The sequence below is a fragment of the Bos indicus genome, chromosome 14 (assembly GCF_029378745.1).
Source record: "Bos indicus isolate NIAB-ARS_2022 breed Sahiwal x Tharparkar chromosome 14, NIAB-ARS_B.indTharparkar_mat_pri_1.0, whole genome shotgun sequence".
NCBI lineage: Eukaryota > Metazoa > Chordata > Mammalia > Artiodactyla > Bovidae > Bos > Bos indicus.
In genome coordinates this window covers 1489969-1508913 of record NC_091773.1, presented here as the reverse complement: position 1 = coordinate 1508913, position 18945 = coordinate 1489969, and the positions used below count along the sequence as shown (strand labels likewise).

The following is an 18945-nucleotide window of genomic DNA, read 5'->3' as shown; positions in this document are numbered from 1 at the left end:
TCAGGGGTCCCCTCTAGGAGGTGAGCTCTCCGCAGGCGGTAAGTGGGAATGAGCCAAGCAGACAGCTGGGGACAAGTGTTGCAGGCAGAGGGAGTGGCCAGTGCGGCTGAACGGAGGCCACAGCAGGCCTGCTGCTTCTGTGGAACTCAAACAGGTGGCGGGGGTGGGGGGCACGAGTGAGGGAGGGGGTGCAGAGGGGAGCGAAGAGGGCTGGGGTGAGTGATGGGGGCAGGAGCGGAAGGGAGGGAGTGCGCAGGTCAGAGGGGCGAGACTGGGTGGGCGGCCGAGGTAAGGGGGCGTGTGCTGCGACGCGAGTGAGTGGGAGGAGCTCGGGTCGGGGGCGGAGTCACCCGTGGCGCACCACCGAGAGGCTGGGGCCTCGCCGCCTAGAACGGCACCGGAAACGCCGGCCTGGGAGCAGGTTCTTCCTGCGGGTACCGAGTGTGGGCGAAGGGGGATAAACTGAAATGAGGTGAAACCAACTGCGGGGCCCGAGCCCTGCAGGGCGCACCACCGAGAGGCCCGCGACTTCTCTTCCTAGAACGGCGCAGGAAGGGGCGGGGCCAGCGGCGGGCCTTTCCGGCTGGCGCAGAGGCGCGGCTGCTCGACTGAGAAGATTCCTGGTGCTCGTTGCTGGCACCTGGGGGTGCGGCTCGCCTTGGTGAGGACGCGTCCCTTCCAGCCCAGGGACCCTGCGAGGAGCGCACCCGCCCCCATCTCCATGCGGGAACTCACTGGGTCCCTCTGGCGTCGTGTGGACTCCCCACCCAGGGCATCGGCCACCGCGCTCTCGGCTCCCTGGTTCCGCGAGGACAAGGGCGAGGTGCGCAAGGACCAACTCCGTGCGAATCGAGGTGAAGGAGACCTCGGCCCTGCACCCGCGGCTGGCGAGGCTGTCAGGGCCCCTCTTCTCGGCTTCGACACCGCTGCGGGCCTTCTGACAGGCCCAGGGCCTGCACACTGCTTGGGTGCACGTTTGCCCTTGGATCTCAAAACCCACTAGTAATCCCATCTCTCACTGAGACCCTGGCTTCTGAGGGCGAATGAGGTTACCAGGGAGTCCTGCTGCAGCTAGATACCCAAAGTTTCATGTTACAGGCGGCCTGGCCCAGAGAGTGAAGGAGCTACACTGAAGTGACAGAGCACGTACCTTTAGGTCAGGGCTGTGGTCTGCTCTGGCAAGGTAGATTGCGTTTCCTGCGTGGCTATAGCAGTTACCAGGCCTACAGATCTGTGAAATGAGAAGACCAAAACAATGACCTCAGATCGGTTCCACTTCTAACAATTATTTTATTGCTTGGTGTGCACAGGGCTTAGAGAAGTGAATATGTCCAGTCTCTGCCATTAAGCACCTGTTTGAGTTAGGCCGACATAATGATGATGTAGAATGTTTTGGGAGCAGCAGAATGTGCAGTCTCCAGCCAAGTAATTAGGGATTCCAGAATGAAAAAGAAGGATCCTTGCCCTCAGCTCATCAGGAGACTGCACGTCAGTGACAAGCCACGGATGGAGTGACAAGAACAGTCCTTGGAGCCCAGCCAGCAGATGTCAGGCTCAGTGGGTCCAAGGACCACTCCTCTCCATCGAGTGGGTCAGCATAGAGCCAAGATGAGTTTACATGTGCCCTGGAGAGCCATGGGCTAGAGGGGTTGATGGCACTTTCCTATTGGTCTTGGTTTTCATCTGTTTCCTACTGAAACTAGACCTCAGCTCAAACTGCAGCCTGGCTGACTGGGGCTCTGATCCTCTGCCTTAGTTCTACCTGCCTCCCCAGCAGAGATGCCCCCATATTTGTATGCTTCCTTCAGCCTAGATGACCTTCTGCCATCCTCAGTTCTGGCTCCCACCTAATGCTAAGAACACCCTCCTCCCAGAAGCAACTCCAAGAGAGCCTTCAGAGAGTGACACTGGCCTGAATCTGAGTCAAGTGTATGTAAACATTTTCATTTAGAAGAAACCAGACTCTCAAACTCTTGTCAAGATGGGAAAACTGTCCATTCATTTTATGTGTTGCCTCTGTGCACGGGAGAGTGGATGAAGACTTAGTATCTGCTTTGATTTAAAGGAAATGCAAAGGATTTATCCCTCAAAACATACTTCACTTGAAATGTTACCATCTAGAGCACCACATTTTGGGGTGAGACAGCTTGGCAGAATGTGGACCTCCCAGGAGATCAGGTGACCGCACAGGCCATGGGAGGTCTCTTAAGGGTGACTCAAGGACTCAGAACAGGATCTGCTTTCTTGGGAAAGTGCTTTCTCCTATCTTATGAAGACTTCTTTGGCCTGTGGTTAAAGAGCCTCAAGTTTGTCAAGCTTTATCCTAGAAGTCCATTTGTTAGCACTGAGGGAAGAGACAGGTTAAGGAAGCTCAGAAATAATACAGAAAAGGAATAGGTGAAGCTTCTTAACCAATGAAACATGAGCCATGCTGGTAATGCTTCTACAGGTACCTGGGCCTGATCTGTCACTGGGACTGACTGATTTCTGTTTGAATTTTGTGGTGATATTAGAATGCTTTTAGATGGAATTAGGGACAGAGACTGTCAAATTTTTTAGATAATGCACTCAAGAGCCTAGCAGATGGTTCCCTGGGGCTTTGGCCCTCAGTGGACAGTCAGCTCCAGTTAAGGCCACAAGGAGAATGAAAGCCTGGTAAGGAGACAGGGCATGAGGTCAGGGAGGCTTCTCTGAGAAGAACCCTCAGAGCAGAGCTCTTAGTGAGTGAGGGGCCAGCACCAGTTCTCAGGACCTGTTTGTGGGCAGCCAGGTGCTGAGGCAGGAAGGACTGGGAATGTGTGGTGAACCTAAGGGTGCTTGGGAAGGGGCAGGGCAGCAGTGTGAGGGGAACCACGGGGGATTTGGCAGGGATGTGATGGGATTCACTGGCTGCTGGAGGACTCAGGAGGGCCAGGGTGAGGGTGGGAGCGAGTTTTATACAGGTGATGGGCAGTTAGAGGAAGCACAAGCTGGAATCAAGATTGCCAGGAGAAATAGCAATAACCTCATATATGCAGGTGATACCACCCTTATGGCAGAAAGTGAAGAACTAAAGAGCCTCTTGATGAAAGTGAAAGAGGAGAGTGAAAAAGTGGGCTTAAAGCTCAACACTCAGAAAACTAAGTTCATGGCATCTGATCCCATCCCTTCATGGCAAATAGATGGGGAAACAATGGTTGACTTTATTTTGGGGGGCTCCAAAATCACTGCAGATGGTGATTGCAGCCATGAAATTAAAAGACGCTTACTCCTTGGAAGGAAAGTTATGACCAACCTAGAGAGCATATTAAAAAGCAGAGACGTTACTTTGTCAACAAAGGTCCATCTAGTCAAGACTATGGTTTTTCCAGTGGTCATGTATAGATGTGAGAGTTGGACTATAAAGAAAGCTGAGCGCCAAAGAATTGATGCTTTTGAACTGTAGTGTTGGAGAAGACTCTTGAGAGTCCCTTGGACTGCAAGGAGATCCAACTAGTCCATCCTAAAGGAGATCAGTCCTGGGTGTTCATTGGAAGGACTGAAATCCAATACTTTGGCCACCTGATGTGAAGAGCTGACTCACTTGAAAAGACCCTTATGCTGGGAAAGATTGAGGGCAGAAGGAGAAGGGGACAACAGAGGATGAGATGGTTGGATGGCATCACCAACTCAATGGACATGGGTTTGGGTAGACTCCAGCAGTTGGTGATGGACAGGGAGGCCTGGTGTGCTGTGGTTCATGGAGTCGCAAACAGTTAGACACGACTGAGCGACTGAACTGAACTGAACTGATGGGTGATACCTTCTGTGAGAGTCACACGTGGCTCTCATGGCCTGTAGCTCTAGAAGCACGTAGTCTGGTCCCAAATACAAGAAGTGGAGAAGGAGCAAATAAAGGGCAGGGAAACTCCACAATTGGGGGCCACACAGCAGTTATTGGTCCATGGTGCACATGAATCCTGCTGGATGCAGGTGTGGAGATGCCACCCCTGGCAGAGGAATAAGAATTCTTTGGTTAGGGACTTCCCTGGTGGTCCAGTGGCTACGATGCCACCTTCCCAATGCAGGGGGCCCGGGTTCGATCCCTGTTTAGGGAGCTAGATCCTGCATGCCACAACTAAGACCTGGCAGAGCCAAAGAAATACATAAAAAAAAAATTCCTTGGTGACCAACTAAGTAAATGATGACATTTACCCAGATGAGGAAAACTGGGAAGAGTGAGATTGGGGTGGGGGTGTTCTGGGAAATCAATTCTTTGGTCATGTCCAGCCTGAAACTTACGAGATGTCTGGGTGGCATACACCAGCAAGAAAGGAAGAGGGCCATGTCTGCATGCCTCTGCCACCCTTTCCCTGCCCATCTGTCACTTTGTAACTCAGTTCCTCCCAGACATTCACTTAATCTAACAGTTCATGGTCTTGTTTCTCTCTAGCCTCAGAAGAGTTGCTGGCACTCTTCTGTTCCAGAACTTCAGTTCCAAGCTTGGAAAAATAAAGTCGTTTCTGAAGAAGTGAATTTACAAGGGAATTTGTAGGCTGGAGGATTTTGCCCCTGGCCATTCTCCTTGACCCTTGCCAGCTTCCAGGGGGCCTTCCTCTACCCTGGAAACAAGGATAGAGAAGCCCACAGGCAAGAAAAATAAGACCCGGACCCCAGAGGCAGAAGTGCACGTGCAGAAGGACACTGCCAAGGAAGAGAAGGCATCTGGGAAAGAACAGCCAAACCAGAGCCCCACTTTGGCCCAAAAGCACAGGAAGGAAGCCCGCCTCAGTCCCGAGAATGAGGAGCACGTGTTTGAGGCCTTTGATGCTTCATTTAAAGATGACTTTGAAGGAGTTCCCATGTTTACTCCCTTCCAGACGAAGAAGCCCTGCGAATGTGGGTGCATCTTTAAGCACAAGACGGATCATGTTCGTCACCAGAGTCCACACTGGAGAGAAGCCCTTCCAGTGTGCCCAGTGCGGGAAGATATTCAGGCACAGCTCTGACGTGACAAAGCACTGGAGGATTCACCGCAGAGAAAAGCCCTTTAAATGTAGTGAGTGTGGCAAAGCCTTTAACTGCAGTTCCAATCTCCTGAAACATCAGAAAACCCATACTGGAGAGAAGCCATACAGATGTAAGGAGTGTGGAAAGACCTTTGCCTATAGCTCATGTCTCATTCACCATCAGAAACATCACCCACGGAAGAAGCATTGAACGTGGGGAAGCCACCCACCAGACTCGGAACTTTGTGCCTGTGAGAACATCCTAGCAGGCCTGCCTGGGGGTCCTCTTCCTCTGGAGTCTGAGCGGGCTGGGAGGGTCCTGCCCTCACCAGAAGACCCACCCAAACCAGGTCAGCAAACACCAAAGCCATACAGAGAATCTCCAGGTTGAGACGTCATGATAACAAGCATGCAAACTGCTGTCCAGAGGGCAGGCTTGGACCCGAGCACAGCCCAGCACCTCCCACTGCCGCCTCGCCTGTGGCACCCTTGCTGGCCTCAGCCCTCCCACCGGCTCCTTTGAAGACTGGTCTGCAGACCCTTTGCCCCCTGTGTCCCGAGTCCATCTCCATGAAGCCTGGCAGGAGGCCCGTGTCCCTGGGCTGGACAGCAGTGCTTCCGCAGTGAGCACTGGGAACCCCACTGTGCCCCCCACCTCGGCTGGCTGTGCCAGCAGTGATGTGCTTTGTCCCGTGCCTTCCCTCCTCTGCTGGAGCACCATTCCTTGACCTTGGCCCCCATCCCCAGGAACTGGACTCCCTGTGTGTCCTCCCGGCTCAACCACCATCCCAGCTGGGCAGCCTGGCTTTCCAGGTGGACCACTCGGGACATTAAATGCTGCCACCATGGGCACTTCCTGCCCTGGCCATGTCGGCCCCAGGATGTTGATGGCAGCTTGGATCCAGCTTTTGCCTGCATTGCAGCTTTTCAGACACAAGACAGAAGGCCAGCTCTCCGTTCAGGTGAGTTCCACTTCTCCCAGCCTAGCTCCCAGTTCTGTCCCACGTCCTGCACATCCATGTGCTTGCCTGCCTTTGGCTTCCCTCCAAGAGTGGTCTGGCTGGGCCTCCGTGCTCTCCTGGCTGCGAGTGTGGCTTGCCCAGAATTTTGGCACAGTATAAGAGGGAGGAGGGGCCAGAGGGATGAGGGGCCTGTCATCCAGGAAGTAATACGGCTTTTTATCAGTAAAACGTTGACACCTACATTTTCAGCTGTTTGGACCCAGAAAACTAATAATGACCCTGGTCTTGGGGCCTCCTCCATCAGAAGACAGGAGAGAGTGCTCCCGGTGCAAACGTCTCTCCAGGTTAAGACTCTTGTTCTTTCTAACAGCTACAGCATTACAACAGCTCTACCTGCACAAGGCACCTCCATTGCACAGCTCAGTGGGCCCTCCTCCTGTACCAGCAGCCCGGCCCCAGGTGTGACCAGGCATAAGCTGGCACTGGGATCCTGCTCACACAGTCCCAGATGTGATGTGGCAGAATTGTTCAAACAGGTGCCGGGAGGCTGGCTTAGGGAAAACACACCTGGGATCCTGGTGGGAAAGACTGCTGTAAAGGATGCTACTGGGACATTTGGCAAACCTTGGGTCTAGACTGTCCACCAGTCGGGGAGGGGGGACATCACGTCCAAGCTCCCTGGTTTGATGGCCTGCAGCCATCTCAGACAATGTCTTTGTCGTGAAAGATGTCTGCTGTGGTCTTCAGGGCCACAGAACAAGGTCACAGTGTCTGCAGTTTGTTCTCAAAAGGTGAGCAAAGAAGCAATAACAATACCCAGACACTGAGTGAGTGACCACACAGGCTGGCAAACCTTCTCTTAAGGGATGGGTAATAACTGTTCTTGGCTTTGTAGCCATAAGATCTCTGTCACAACTCAGCTTAGCCATGACGTGCAACAGCAGTCAGAGCATGGAAACAAACAAGCACGACTCTGTGCCAATAAAGCTTTGTTTTACCAAAGCAGGCGGTGGGCCGGATTTGGCTGATTCTAGATGAAAGGATATGTGACGTGTCCTGGGGGTGTCTGCATCCACTTCAGTTTGGTTTGTTTTTTATTTATTATGGTTTATAATCATGATGAGTATATTGTTTATATATATATATAAAGTATTGTTGTATAACACGTATTAATACCATAGATAGAAATACATTACATGTACTGTAGAAAAATTAGCACTCTCTGTGTTAGTATGTCTCCCATGTTATTACCAATGGGAAGCATTTTTTGTGGCTACCTAATGATCTGTTAAACAAAAAGCCGACTTAACCATTTCCTAACATGTAGGCTGTTTCTAGGTTAGGTCACTATATACAATGTGGTAAATATCTTTTCCACATTTAGGGCCAACGATGGGTTGCCAGAAATGGACTGATGGATGGAGATCATGCTGGCAAATACCTTCCTCCAGGTTGTGCCCCAGAAGTGCTCCAGCAGCTCACAGACAGCAGGTGAGTTTTAATGTCTCCAGTTTGTTAGAAGAGAAGAAACACTCTAATCTGATGTCTTTGATTTCCAGAGAGGACGCAGATGCAAAGAGCATGGTCTGTCGAGCCAGGGTTGCTGACGCACCCTCGTGCCTTGGAGACGTGGGACCTCGGCTGGTCCTCATCTCCTTGTGCCTCCAGTCCCCAGAGGTGACATCGGGGCACTGACGGTGCTCAGCCTGGTCACTGCCTGTGTGTGACCTCAGTGCCACGCTGACCCCCAGTTTAGCCACTGTCAGCTCTAGTCACATGTTAGTGTTCTTAGTGGGGGGACATTGGCCCACAGGCATGAGAGGTGGCCGTGCAAGCAGACAGCCTTCAGTGCCTCTCCCAGGAACACGAGAGAGACACGAGAAAACAATCACGCAGCCCATCTACAGTCAGCCACCGGCTCTTCTGCTGCCTGGTGTTTGGTGCAAACTGATGGTCTCATTTCTCATTTCTTCTGAGTTAACCATTACGACACTACACCGCCTCCAAGCACTGAACCCCACACCCTTCAGATATCAATCTGTTTTGATGGTTTTGTTGGCTATTGCTCTTCAAATGAAACTCAAATTCCAGAAAAAGAAAACCTTCTAAGTAACCTGAGTCAAAGAAAAAACCATAATGGGAGTTATAAAATACTTAAACCTGAATGATAATGAAAATACAGCTTGCCGGAACCCATGCATCTGTGGTCAGTTAATCTACGACAAACGAGGAAGACTGTACAATGAAGAAAAGACAGTCTCTTCAGTAAGTGGTGCTGGGAAAACTGGACTGCCACATGGAAATCAATGAAATTAGAACATTCTCTAACACCATACACAAAAATAAACTCAAAATGGATAAAAGACTTAAATGTAAGACCAGATAGTATAAACTCCTTAGAGGAAAACAGGCAGAACACTTTTTCACATAAACTTGCAACAATATCTTTTTGGATCCACCTCCTAGAGTAATAAAAATAAAAACAAAAATAAACAGATGGAACCTAATCAAACAAAAGTTCTTGCACAAGGAAAGGAAACCATAAAACAAAAAGACAAGCTACAGAATAGGAGAAAATATTTGCAAATGATTAAACTGACAAGGAATTAATGTCCAAAATATACCGACAGCTCATGTCGCTCAGTATCAAAAAAACAACCCAATCAAAAAATGGCAGATCTAAATAGACATTTCTCCAAAGAAGACATACAGATGGCCAACAAACATATGAAAAGAAGCTCAACATCACTAATTATTAGAGAAATGCAAATTAAAACTACAGTGAGGTATCACCTCACACTGGGTCAGAATGGCCATCATCAGAAAGTGCAAACAATAAATACTGGAGAGGGTGTGAAGCAAAGAGAGCTCTCCTACATTGCTGGTGGAAATGGAAACTGGTGCAGCCACTGTGGAGGACAGTATGCTGCTAAGTCACTTCAGTTGTGTCCGACTCTGTGTGACCCCATAGACGGCAGCCCACCAGGCTCCCCCATCCCTGGGATTCTCCAGGCAAGAACACTGGAGTGGGTTGCCATTTCCTTCTCCAGTGCGTGAAAGTGAAAAGTGAAAGTGAAGTCGCTCAGTCGTGTCCAACTCTTCAAGACCCCATGGATGGCAGCCTACCAGGCTCCTCTGCCCATGGGATTTTCCAGGCAAGAGTACTGGAGTGGGGTGCCATTGCCTTCTCTGGGAGGACAGTATGGAGGTTCCTTAAAAAATTCAAATTAGAGATACCATATGATCCAGCAATCCCACTCCTGGGCATATATCTGGAGAAAACCATAATTCACTGAGCAGAGGAGTGGATAAGAAGCTGTGGCCCATTCACACAACAAAATACCATCCATCCATAGAAGGAGCTGAGCACTGCCCCCCGCTACAACATGGGTGAGATCCAGAAGCATTATGTTTAGTGTAGGGGCCAGGCACGGAAGGACAAACACTGTATGATTCCACTTATATGAGTTCCACTTCACTATGTGTATTCATATAAATGAATTGCCCTGGAGCGGGCACATGCATAGGAAGTGGAGTAGCAGTCACCAGGTTGGAGGAGGGCCCTGAGGGTTTGGCAGGAACAGCTTCTGTGAGGTAGTGGTGACACGGTCACAACACTGGGAATATTTAATGCCACTGAATTACTTACAATTGGTTAAAATAATAAATATTATGTACTTTTTTACCACAACAAAAAAAGTCTGTTGAATTTGATAGGCTAATAACAAGATGCAGCTTTCTAAAGCTGTCATCCATTTTAGCAACAAAAATGGCATTTTCTGGCAAGTGGAAGATGTGCTGACCCACTGACCCGGAAACATCACTTGCTGACACGCCGTAGCGGAACTCTGGGACACGGGCTAGAGAGACACCTACGGCAGTACTTACACTGAAGCGGGTAGACGTGCATCAGCGTCTGTAGGTCTCAGACACAGCACTGCGCAAAGACAGGAGAACACGTAGTGTGATTTCAGTCACTAGCTTATGCAAAGCCAAGAAAACAGCATGTCGTTTGGACGTGCACATGGGGAGAAACAAGAGTCGTTCCCCAGCCGCAGGGCTCGGCGTTTGGTGGCCTCTGCTTCCTGGGGTGGGTGGAAGCCGGGCAGGGTGTGGTCCACCCCCATAATTTCATCATAGCACATACACCCTAAGAAACAGTCATTTGTTTCCTCGCAATCCTGTTGCCAACCAGGGTGGGGTCCCCCGCGCTCCAGAGCAGCGTGGCCCTGTGACACCTTCCAAAGCTGAAACGGCAGAAAGCAAAGAGGCAGTTACCTCGTTAGAACACATCTCACTCAGAGTGCACGAGACAAATCAAGATGACGCCCCCAGACATGGTTAGCAGCCCTGGCACCTTACTGCTGAGCCTGGGTCCAAAGGAAGGAGCTTGGCGCGCCCGCTCTTAGCTGCCTTGGGAGCAGCTGCTGTAGAACAAAGGCTGAGCAAGCTTTTTTTTCACTGTTTGCCTTTATTTTATCAAAGCTAAAATCCTCTGGGTTTGTTGCAAACCAGGTACCAAAAAGCAAAGTGATGTAAAGCGAACTTTCAAAAAGCAGCGGGGACCTCTTTGCCTGGGAACAGAGCTGGGCCATGTCATTGCTTGATGCCTGCCCCACAGACCCTGTGATCGCTCCATCAGGGACCGGTTCTGACGTGCTCATCTGTCCTCCCCTCTGGGTCCTACCCACTTTGCCTTGTTAGAGCGGAGGTCCTCACGAGGGGTGATTTTGCCCTCAGAAGGGGATGCTGGCAATACCTGGGGACACTTTGGTTGTCACAGGCAAGGGGAGGAGTTCTGGCGGTTGGTGGGTGGGAGGCAGGGAAGCTGCTCAGAGCCCAGGATGCTGAGGGTGGGGACCCTCAACTCAGGAAGGGCTGAAGAGTCTCGAGGCCAGAGACAGAAAGTAAGAGCTGTCTGCTGGAGGTGTCAGAAGCTGGAGATCTGGAAGGGAGGCAGCCTTCAGCAGAAGCTTGTGCACTTGAGTGCAGAGAAGCCGATTCAGGCTGAGAGGCTGGCAGGGCCCAGGCGCCCCAGACCGTGGGGCAGAGGTGGGCAGGAAAATGGTGACTGGCTGAGAGTAATTAGATCCCCTCAGGTCTCCCCAGCCTTGTAGGAAACAGAAGCCTGCCTCCATCCCTCTGAAACAACGAGCAGGACAGAATGAAGAAGAGGACGGGTGAAAGTCCAGCCCATGGCCACTTCTGTCCACCATCAGGGAGGACACACTCGGGGGTGGTGTGCACACTCATCACCAGCCCCCCTTCCCCAGCCATCTCCCCATCTCTGGAAGCAGCCACCAGCCACACTCTAGCCAGAACCCCAAGGTGTCCTCACGCCCACATCCCAACCAGCAGCAGGTACGGTCAGTTCTGTCCCCCACACGCCCTCCCCCAGCCTCTCTCCACCTTGCCCATCTCTTCCTTCTCTCCTGCCTCCCCACTGCCCTGAACTGATCTTAAAGGCACTCTTCACTCCCTGCTCAAGACGGTTTGCTGGCTCCTGGTACAAGGAGAATGAAATCCAGGCTCCAAATTGACTTTAAGACCACTGTCCAGCTTGTTTTGGAGGCAGGGACCTGTCCTGTTCCACACTGTACCCCTGAGCCTGTGTCTCAGGACCTGGTACCAAGTCAGGCAGAGGAGGGCAGGGGGTAACCTTCCAGAACCTACAGGGCTGGGACTCACCTCGAGTCTGGGGCAGGAATCAGCTGCTCAGGCACCTTTTCTCCAGCTCCAAGTGTGCTTCAGCCTCTTTCTCAGTTCTCATCCTACTCTCACCACCCACCAAGGAAGGTCCCTCCCCACACACTTGGTCCTTCACATGTCCCTGGTTATCCGGTTTCCCTGCTGCCATGGCAGCCACCTGGGACCAGATGTCCCCTCCTCCCTGATGAGATCCTCAGGCCTGGGGCTGTGGCTCCTCTCTTGCTGTCTTCTGTCCTGTACCTGCCCAGACTCAGAAGTAGTCATGGGGAAGTAATTCTGCTGGACATCCATCCCTGGTGGATAGGTTCGTGGAACCCTCCTCCAGCTGTTGCTTTTCCCAACGAGAGTGAGTGAGTCCACTTCTCTTTCTGGTTGTAAGATCTGGGCTGAGAAGGAGACTTAGTGAACATCAGGAAATTCAGGAAGAATTCCATGAAAAGGTTGTGGGAAAATTTGTAACACTCCTCAGGACCTAAAGTTTGGGAACACACTTCAATGGCAGGGTAGTTTAGGGGGCATTTGAGACACCCCAAAAAGAGAGGAGGACTGTCTTCAGCAAGTTCCCTAGCAAATGATGGCCGTCCATGCTAGGGAAAGAGATTCCCCCGAGGATGCTTTGGGTGGAACTTTTCTTCTTGCGGAGGGGAGCACTCCAGTGGCTGTAAGAACTGTGCTTGTAGAATATGTGTGAGCCATCCCTGCCAGGCGCGCGCTGCTCTGGAAGCGTGTGCAACCGGGGACCGAGAGCTCAGCAGACGAACCTGGGGCGACTGACCTCGACAGGCTGCGGGATCCTGTGATCAAAGGCCACAGATATTTGTGGGGCAGGACCACCGGCCTCCGGCCGGCGCCGCACGGGTTAAGGAACTCCCCGCCCCCCGCGGCGCCCCGCCCACCGCCCCGAGAGGTCACCGAGGCAGTGGTCCTCCCAGCACCCAGAGCGTCCCGGAAGTGCGCGCGGCCGGGCGGGGCGGGACGCGGGTGCACTTCCGGCCGGCGCCCGGGCGGCCGCCTCCCGCTCGGAAGGTGAGTGGGTACCGGGCAGCGGTGGTGCAGGCTGCCGAGGCGCCTAGCCCCGCTCGCGCTCGCGCGTCGTCCCCGCGGGCTGGGCCCGGCCCCTGCAGCCGCCACGACCTTGGCCTCGACCGGGGCTGGGGGCGCGGGTGGGGGCCGCAGCGGGCACACTGTCCCCGAACGGTCGCGGGTGCCCGTTTGCGGGGCGCCTCCCCACCCTCCCGGAACCCCAGGGACAGGAGCTGTGGCAACCACATTCTGCAGACGGGAAGGAGGCTCAGAGCCGCCTCTGGCCCGAGGTCGGTGGCAGGACGCAGCCCGGGCTGCCTGCTCTCTGCTGCCAGGCGCGCGGAGTTCGGGCCCTTTCCCGCGGGGCACAGGCTCCGAGCTGGGGAAGAGGGAGTAGACAGGGTTCGTCCCCGGGCCAGTGCCGTTTGTGTCTCCTCCGCCTTCAGCCTGTCACAGCAGCGTGGAGGTGGAGGGTTTGCGTCCATGTGTGACTGCCACCTCCCCTCAGACAGCCAGGGTAGGGGTGGCCGTGCATTTGCCCGGCTAAGTCCCCCGGATATTAACTAAGTGATTTGATGGGTCTTAGCGGGGGTGAGAACCTGCACCCAGGTTCAGGACTGCAGCCCCACGTGTGGCAGTTTACCTAGCTGCCGGTGACCCTTGCCATCATTAGGGGCTGAGGTCTGGTGGGGGCTGACCCCGAGGAGCCCTGTGGCGGCTGCCTCCCCGCCTCCTTGAAGCAGGTACCGTCTGCACCACTGCTGGATGTACGTTAACTTTGGCTTTTCCCCTGCCCCTTTTGCACCCCCAAATAAGACCTTCTATTTCATTAAAGTGTGAAAGAAAAACTCTCCCCTTGGTCGAAGCTGTTGTTGCAAACCAGATTAAAGGAGGGTGTTTTTGCCCGAGAGGAGACTGAGAGCACCGGGGTGTGCTGGGGCCAGGTCTGCAGCCTCTGAGGGCTCTGTGGAGGGTTTTCCTCTCTGGAAGAGTCTCCTGTAGAGTTAACCTGGAATGTTCATGCTCCAGCAGGCAGGGTTCAATTTTTGTCTTCCCCAGAGCCAACGGCCCCTAGCCGTGACAGGTTTTTCTGGAAGAACAGCCTGCTTCTCTCGCTGGGCAAGGCTTTGGGTTGGGAAAACATTCTGTTCTTGTAGGTGTGCTGGTGCTGTGCGCCTGGTGGAACTAACAGTTCCAGCACTCTGGGCCCCACAGTTTGCCTCTTGGAATTCCTTACCCAGGGAGGGAGGCTCCGCCTGTGGCTGATGGCCACCCCCTACCCCCAGCACATCCCTCTGACCCCCTCATCCTGCCATGGTTTTCATTTTCCCAGGTCCCCGGTGTGCACTCCTTCAGCAGGCCTTGGGGGAAGATGGCGGCCCTGGGGGACGGTCAGGAGCCCCCTCATGTCCTGTCCCCGGTCAGTTTCGAGTCACCCGGGACACCTGGAGCCCACCACCATGAAGCCCAACTTCACCTCCACCTCCATGGTCATCAACATGGTACTTGCCTCCCTGCACCATCACCGCGGGCAGGCAGCTTGCTGGGCACTGGGGCTCCTGCACCCTGGTACCTGGGTTGGGACTCGGGCAGTGGTGGTTGAGCTTTGGGCTGAGCTGTGTGAGCAGTAGCTCCCTAGGGGACAGTCCCCTGGACTGTGTTTGTTTAGGGCATCAGGGCTGCAGAAAAAGCAGCCTTGATGGCCAGGCCTGTGTGACAGAAGCAAGTCACTTTGTCTCTCTCTTCCAGCCATTGCTCCCATGCCAGGGAAATAGTGTCTAGAGATCTGGGCAAGCTGGTTTGGGTGGGGACCCCTGTGCGGATGGAGCCACCAACCTTGCTGCAGCCCCCAGCAGGATCTGGGGGTGTCCAGGTGTGGAAATAGCCAACAGCTGGTTGGGGAGGACGCCCCAGCCCTGTGGCGTGTGGTGCCCCGGGGCCCTGCTCACACTCAGTCATCAGAGTCCAGGGCTTCCTTCCGTGCCCCGCGTTCCACAGGAGGCCTGGCCTCACACCTCTCGCAGTGGAGGACACAGATGCTGGTGGCAGCTGGATGGGAGCCCAGATGTGTCCCATCACTCTCAGGGCAAGTCTGAGCCTGTGCCACTGTCCTGCAGAGCTGGCACTGTGCCCAGGGCCCACTCTGTGCCCAGGGTTCTCACTCTTGGCAGGTCCTGGCATTATAGCAGGTGATGTTATGGCAGCTGAGAAGGGCTGAGCAGCGGCTGGGCTGGGTGCCGGCTGTGCGCTTAGGGCTCTGTGTGGGGACAGAGGAGGCCGGGGGTGGGCACTGAGCACACGGGGACAGTGAAGCCCACGGAGGTCATGGGGGCAGCCTGACGTCGCACACAGCTGAGATAGCGGGCCAGTCGAGGACGAGCAGGAACTCCCAGCGTGCCCTGTGATGGGCCAGGCTAGGGCGTGTGCAGTGGGTGTGGAGCTTGGCGCTGCCCTCAAGGAGCCCAGACCCCGCCCCCTGGGCACACAGTGGTTTCAGGGCCCCCACGCTGCCCCTGGGGGCCTGCACTTCACCTCCAGCTCCTCATGTCACCCTCACACCAGCCTGGAGAGTAGGACCTCCTGTCGACACATCTCTGATGGGGACCTGGAAGCCCAGACCTGAGCCAGTGGAGACCAGCAGAATCCAGACCCCACAGCCTGGCTGAAGCGCTTGCCCTCGACGCCCCTGTGGGCCCAGCGTGCCACGGCTCCTCCCCGGGGCGGCAGACCAGCAGGACACAGGACTCGCGGGGGGGGGCTGCCCTGAAGATAAGAAGGCTGGTCCCCAAGCCCCTGCAGAGCAGGGCTGCCCCTGACTTGATCTCGCCCAGCCATGGGCAGCACGGGCCCAGAGGCTGGTCTTGGGTGCTCTGAGCCATGTCCAGGTGCCCTGAGGTGCCTGAGGGTTGCCCGATAGGAGGGAGTGGGGCTTCACCCCTCCCCACTGCATCCAGGCTGTTTTCCAGGGCAGAGAGAACCCCTCAGACTTTTGAGCCTTTCCTCTGCTGCTGAGGCTTCACTCTTCAGGGGTCCACAGAGGCCTCTGCAGGAAAGCCCCAGCATCTCAGGAACCTGCCCAGGGCCCTCCAGCCAGCGAGGCCAGGACTTCTGGAGCCCCAGCCTCCTGATTCCCGGGTCCAAGTTGGTGAGATGGGCCAGAAAGAGAGTTCGGGAGATCCACCCTGGCAGGCCTGGGGTCCCTCAGACACAGCCAGGCCTGAGCCCAGTGACCCACCCCCCCACCTCAAGGACCATTTCTGAACCTGCAGCTGAGCAGAGTGCTGGACACCAGGCAGGACCAGAGGGTGTCCTTAGAAGGGGAGCCCTGGTCAACTCGAGGGGGGCAGGGAGCAGCATGGGCCGAGGGGATGGGGCCTGGTCCCTGGCAGGGATGCTGGGTGGGGGGTGCAGGTGTGGGGCAGGGCTCAGCCCCTCTTCACTTGCAGCTCCCAGAGACTAAAGCGGAACCGCGCTGCACTGGGCTGGGCGGCGGGCCTGGCGCAGCCCCTCAGGGACTAGTGCCCTGCAGATGGGGGGCTGGACCCCTGGGGTCCGCAGGCTGGAGGAGGGAGGGGCCCCTGGCCAGGAGGCAGTCTTCCCAGAGGTGCTCCTGGCTGGCGCCTGAGACTGAATTCTAGGTACCCAGTGGCCAACCACCTCCCCCCCCCGCCCCCCGCCCCCAACTGCTCCTCTCCTACAAGTGTGTCCAGGCCCAACAACACACTTCTGGGCTGTTTTACGCAGAAAACTTTGAGCCAAAAAATTACCCACCGCCTTCCCCCTGGAGCACCGGCCACATCAGCACACTGTTCACTTGAGCCTCAGGCCTGGGGCCCTGGCCAGGGTCAACCAGGCCTGTCCCTGTTGCTAGTTGAGGGTGGCCTGCCTTCAGGCCAAGCTGTAAGCCTTCCATCACAACCACCCTGGAGGTGCCCAGCATAGGGGGACACAGCACTGAGCTCTGAGAGGCCGTGTCAGGATGTGGCCGTATGAGCAGGCTGTCCACCTAGCAGGCCGGGCCTGGCCAGCCCCAGACTTCACGTGGTTGAGTGACAGCGGGTGAAGGCTGAGTGACAGCAGCCCAGAGCAGCCAGCGCTCCAGGCCCAGCCCCTGCCTCCCCACTGCAGGGCAGCCATGTGGTGTCTCGGGCCCCTCACACACCCGTCTCTTGAACACTCCAACCCTTTGTGGCTCTCAGGAGCCTCCAGAGGAGGGGGAAATGAGCCCCAGCCCCCTGTGACCCCCAGGCTTCCCCAGCAGCAGCCCTGAGGTGCCCTCCCAGCCCCCACAGGAGCCGTCAGACCTGGACTTCCAAGAGGTGGCAGAGGTCCAGATCTGCAGAGACACCTGCTGGTCAGGTGAGTGAGCAGGCCGAACCAGGGCCCTGCCCGCAACACAGCTATCTGCAGCTGCTGCCCACCAGGCTCCTGGCTATGCCCACCACACAGCCAGGCCCCCAGGCCCTTCTTGTCCCTGGCTCGGAGCGCGCTTCCGTGCCCCACAGCCCGTCCCCACTGATGCGCATCCTGTTTTCTCCGCTGTCTTGACTGTGAGTGCTGCCCAGGCCCCTGTAGCCCCAGCCTGTCCAGGTAGTGTCTGCCCCAGCACCACTGGCACGCCAGGCCGGCGCTTGGGGAGTTGTCCTGGCCCCCCTTTGCCCAGTGTACTTCCCCCCACCTCCTCTAGCCCCCTAAATCAAGCTCTGGCCACATCCCCTTCTCCCCAAGGCCTGGATCTGGCTTCACCCGTCCAGGCGCTTAGCCCCTCATTTCTCTGCTGCCCCACCCTACCTCACCTCTCCCCCAGAGAAGCCCTTGTGGTGTCTCCCGGGGGTCCCTGAAGCAGCTCAGGGGCCGCAGGGGCCTGGACAGGCGCCTCCTCGGAGAGGACGTGGCAGGCGCTGGCATCCCGGACCAGCATCCTCGGGAGCAGGGGCTTTTCTGCTTGGCTCCGAGTTTGAACCTCCTGTCCGCCCCGCCCCCGAGCAACCCACGACGTCCCGTCCGCTCCCACCCTGGCGCAGGCACCCGGGATGGGACGGGGTCCAGTGAGGGACGGCCTCTGAGGGCCCTCCGCCACTCGTTTCAGGTTCTGAGTCGGAGCCGGAGCAGGCCCCGTCGTCTCCCAGCCCGCACGGTCCTGAAGACGAGGTGCACCAGGCCGGAGGCGTGCTGAGGACCCTGCTGAGGAGCCTTCCCCGCAGACCCGGGGGTGGGGACCGCTTTGGGCAGGAGCCCAGCCTGGAGCGGTCAGCAGGCCAGACACCGAGGGCTGGGCCCCGTTCCCAGAAGAGAGACACCTGGCTCGGGTCGCAGGGGGCCTCCGGGACGGAGGGCAGCCCGGGACGCACGGCCGAGCTGGCGGGCGGCCTGAGCCGGGGCTCGGGGCTCGGGACCCAGCAGGGCGGCCCACGGGGCGGGAAGCCGCACAGGTGCGAGGCCTGCGGCAAGAGCTTCAAGTACAACTCGCTCCTGCTGAAGCACCAGCGCATCCACACGGGCGAGAAGCCCTACGCCTGCCACGAGTGCGACAAGCGCTTCCGCGGCTGGTCGGGCTTCATCCAACACCACCGCATCCACACGGGCGAGAAGCCCTACGAGTGCGGCCAGTGTGGCCGCGCCTTCAGCCACAGCTCGCACTTCACACAGCACCTGCGCGTCCACAACGGGGAGAAGCCGTACGAGTGCGGCGAGTGCGGCCAGGCCTTCAGCCAGAGCTCCAACCTGGTGCGGCACCAGCGGCTGCACACGGGCGAGAAGCCGTATGCCTGCAGCCAGTGCGGCAAGGCCTTCATCTGGAGCTCGGTGCTCATCGAGCACCAGCGCATCCACACGGGTGAGAAACCCTATGAGTGCCCCGACTGTGGCAAGGCCTTCCGCGGCCGCTCGCACTTCTTCCGGCACCTGCGGACCCACACGGGTGAGAAGCCCTTCGCCTGTGGCGCCTGCGGCAAGGCCTTCGGCCAGAGTTCCCAGCTCATCCAGCACCAGAGGGTCCACTACCGGGAGTAGAGAGCGCTGGGGACAGGCGGCAGCAGCCTGGGCTCGAGGCGGCATTCTCGTGAAGGGCTCCTGCCTGCGCGCCCTCCTGGTTGGCACAGCCAGCATCACATGCCCTGTCCTGAATAAATTCTTTGTACTTGATGGAGATGAGAGGAGGCCCAGGAGCTGACTTCATCACCATCTTGGGCTCTGCGCAGGGTGTGGTGCAGATTGCATGTGCATGTGGGTCAGTAAATAACAAAAATGGACCTAAACCTGGAGACTTCAGTTGGATACAGGGG

At 56.2% G+C, this 18945-nt stretch overlaps 2 protein-coding genes and 1 long non-coding RNA gene across 5 annotated transcripts; 2 read left to right on the top strand and 1 right to left on the bottom strand.

The window, feature by feature from the left end:
* Positions 1-326: 326 nt before the first annotated feature.
* On the bottom strand, positions 327-12481 carry LOC139186846 (uncharacterized). The gene is made up of 3 exons (XR_011570447.1): positions 11618-12481; positions 9818-10176; positions 327-1231 (listed from the first exon to the last, which is right to left on the bottom strand). It is a non-coding gene; the product is annotated as an uncharacterized lncRNA (long non-coding RNA).
* On the top strand, positions 4554-5178 carry ZFP41 (ZFP41 zinc finger protein; the record flags this gene model as incomplete). The annotated part of the gene is given in 2 exon segments (XM_019973397.2): positions 4554-4897; positions 4899-5178. Coding segments are annotated over 2 exon segments (624 nt in total), but the record flags the coding sequence as incomplete, so codon positions are not given.
* Positions 7322-18924, top strand: GLI4 (GLI family zinc finger 4). Of its 3 annotated transcripts, none has more exons than XM_019973644.2 (4): positions 12540-12664; positions 13995-14163; positions 16910-17020; positions 17751-18924. In XM_019973644.2, the coding sequence occupies exons 2-4, from the start codon at positions 14034-14036 to the stop codon at positions 18671-18673; spliced, it is 1164 nt and encodes a 387-aa protein (XP_019829203.2). In that variant the 5' UTR covers positions 12540-12664; positions 13995-14033; the 3' UTR covers positions 18674-18924. The 3 variants fall into 3 exon arrangements, with proteins under 3 accessions (XP_019829202.2, XP_019829203.2, XP_019829204.2); XM_019973645.2 differs by lacking the exon at positions 12540-12664 and adding an exon at positions 12717-12951; XM_019973643.2 differs by lacking the exons at positions 12540-12664; positions 16910-17020 and adding an exon at positions 7322-7420.
* The last annotated feature ends 21 nt before the right edge of the window (positions 18925-18945 follow it).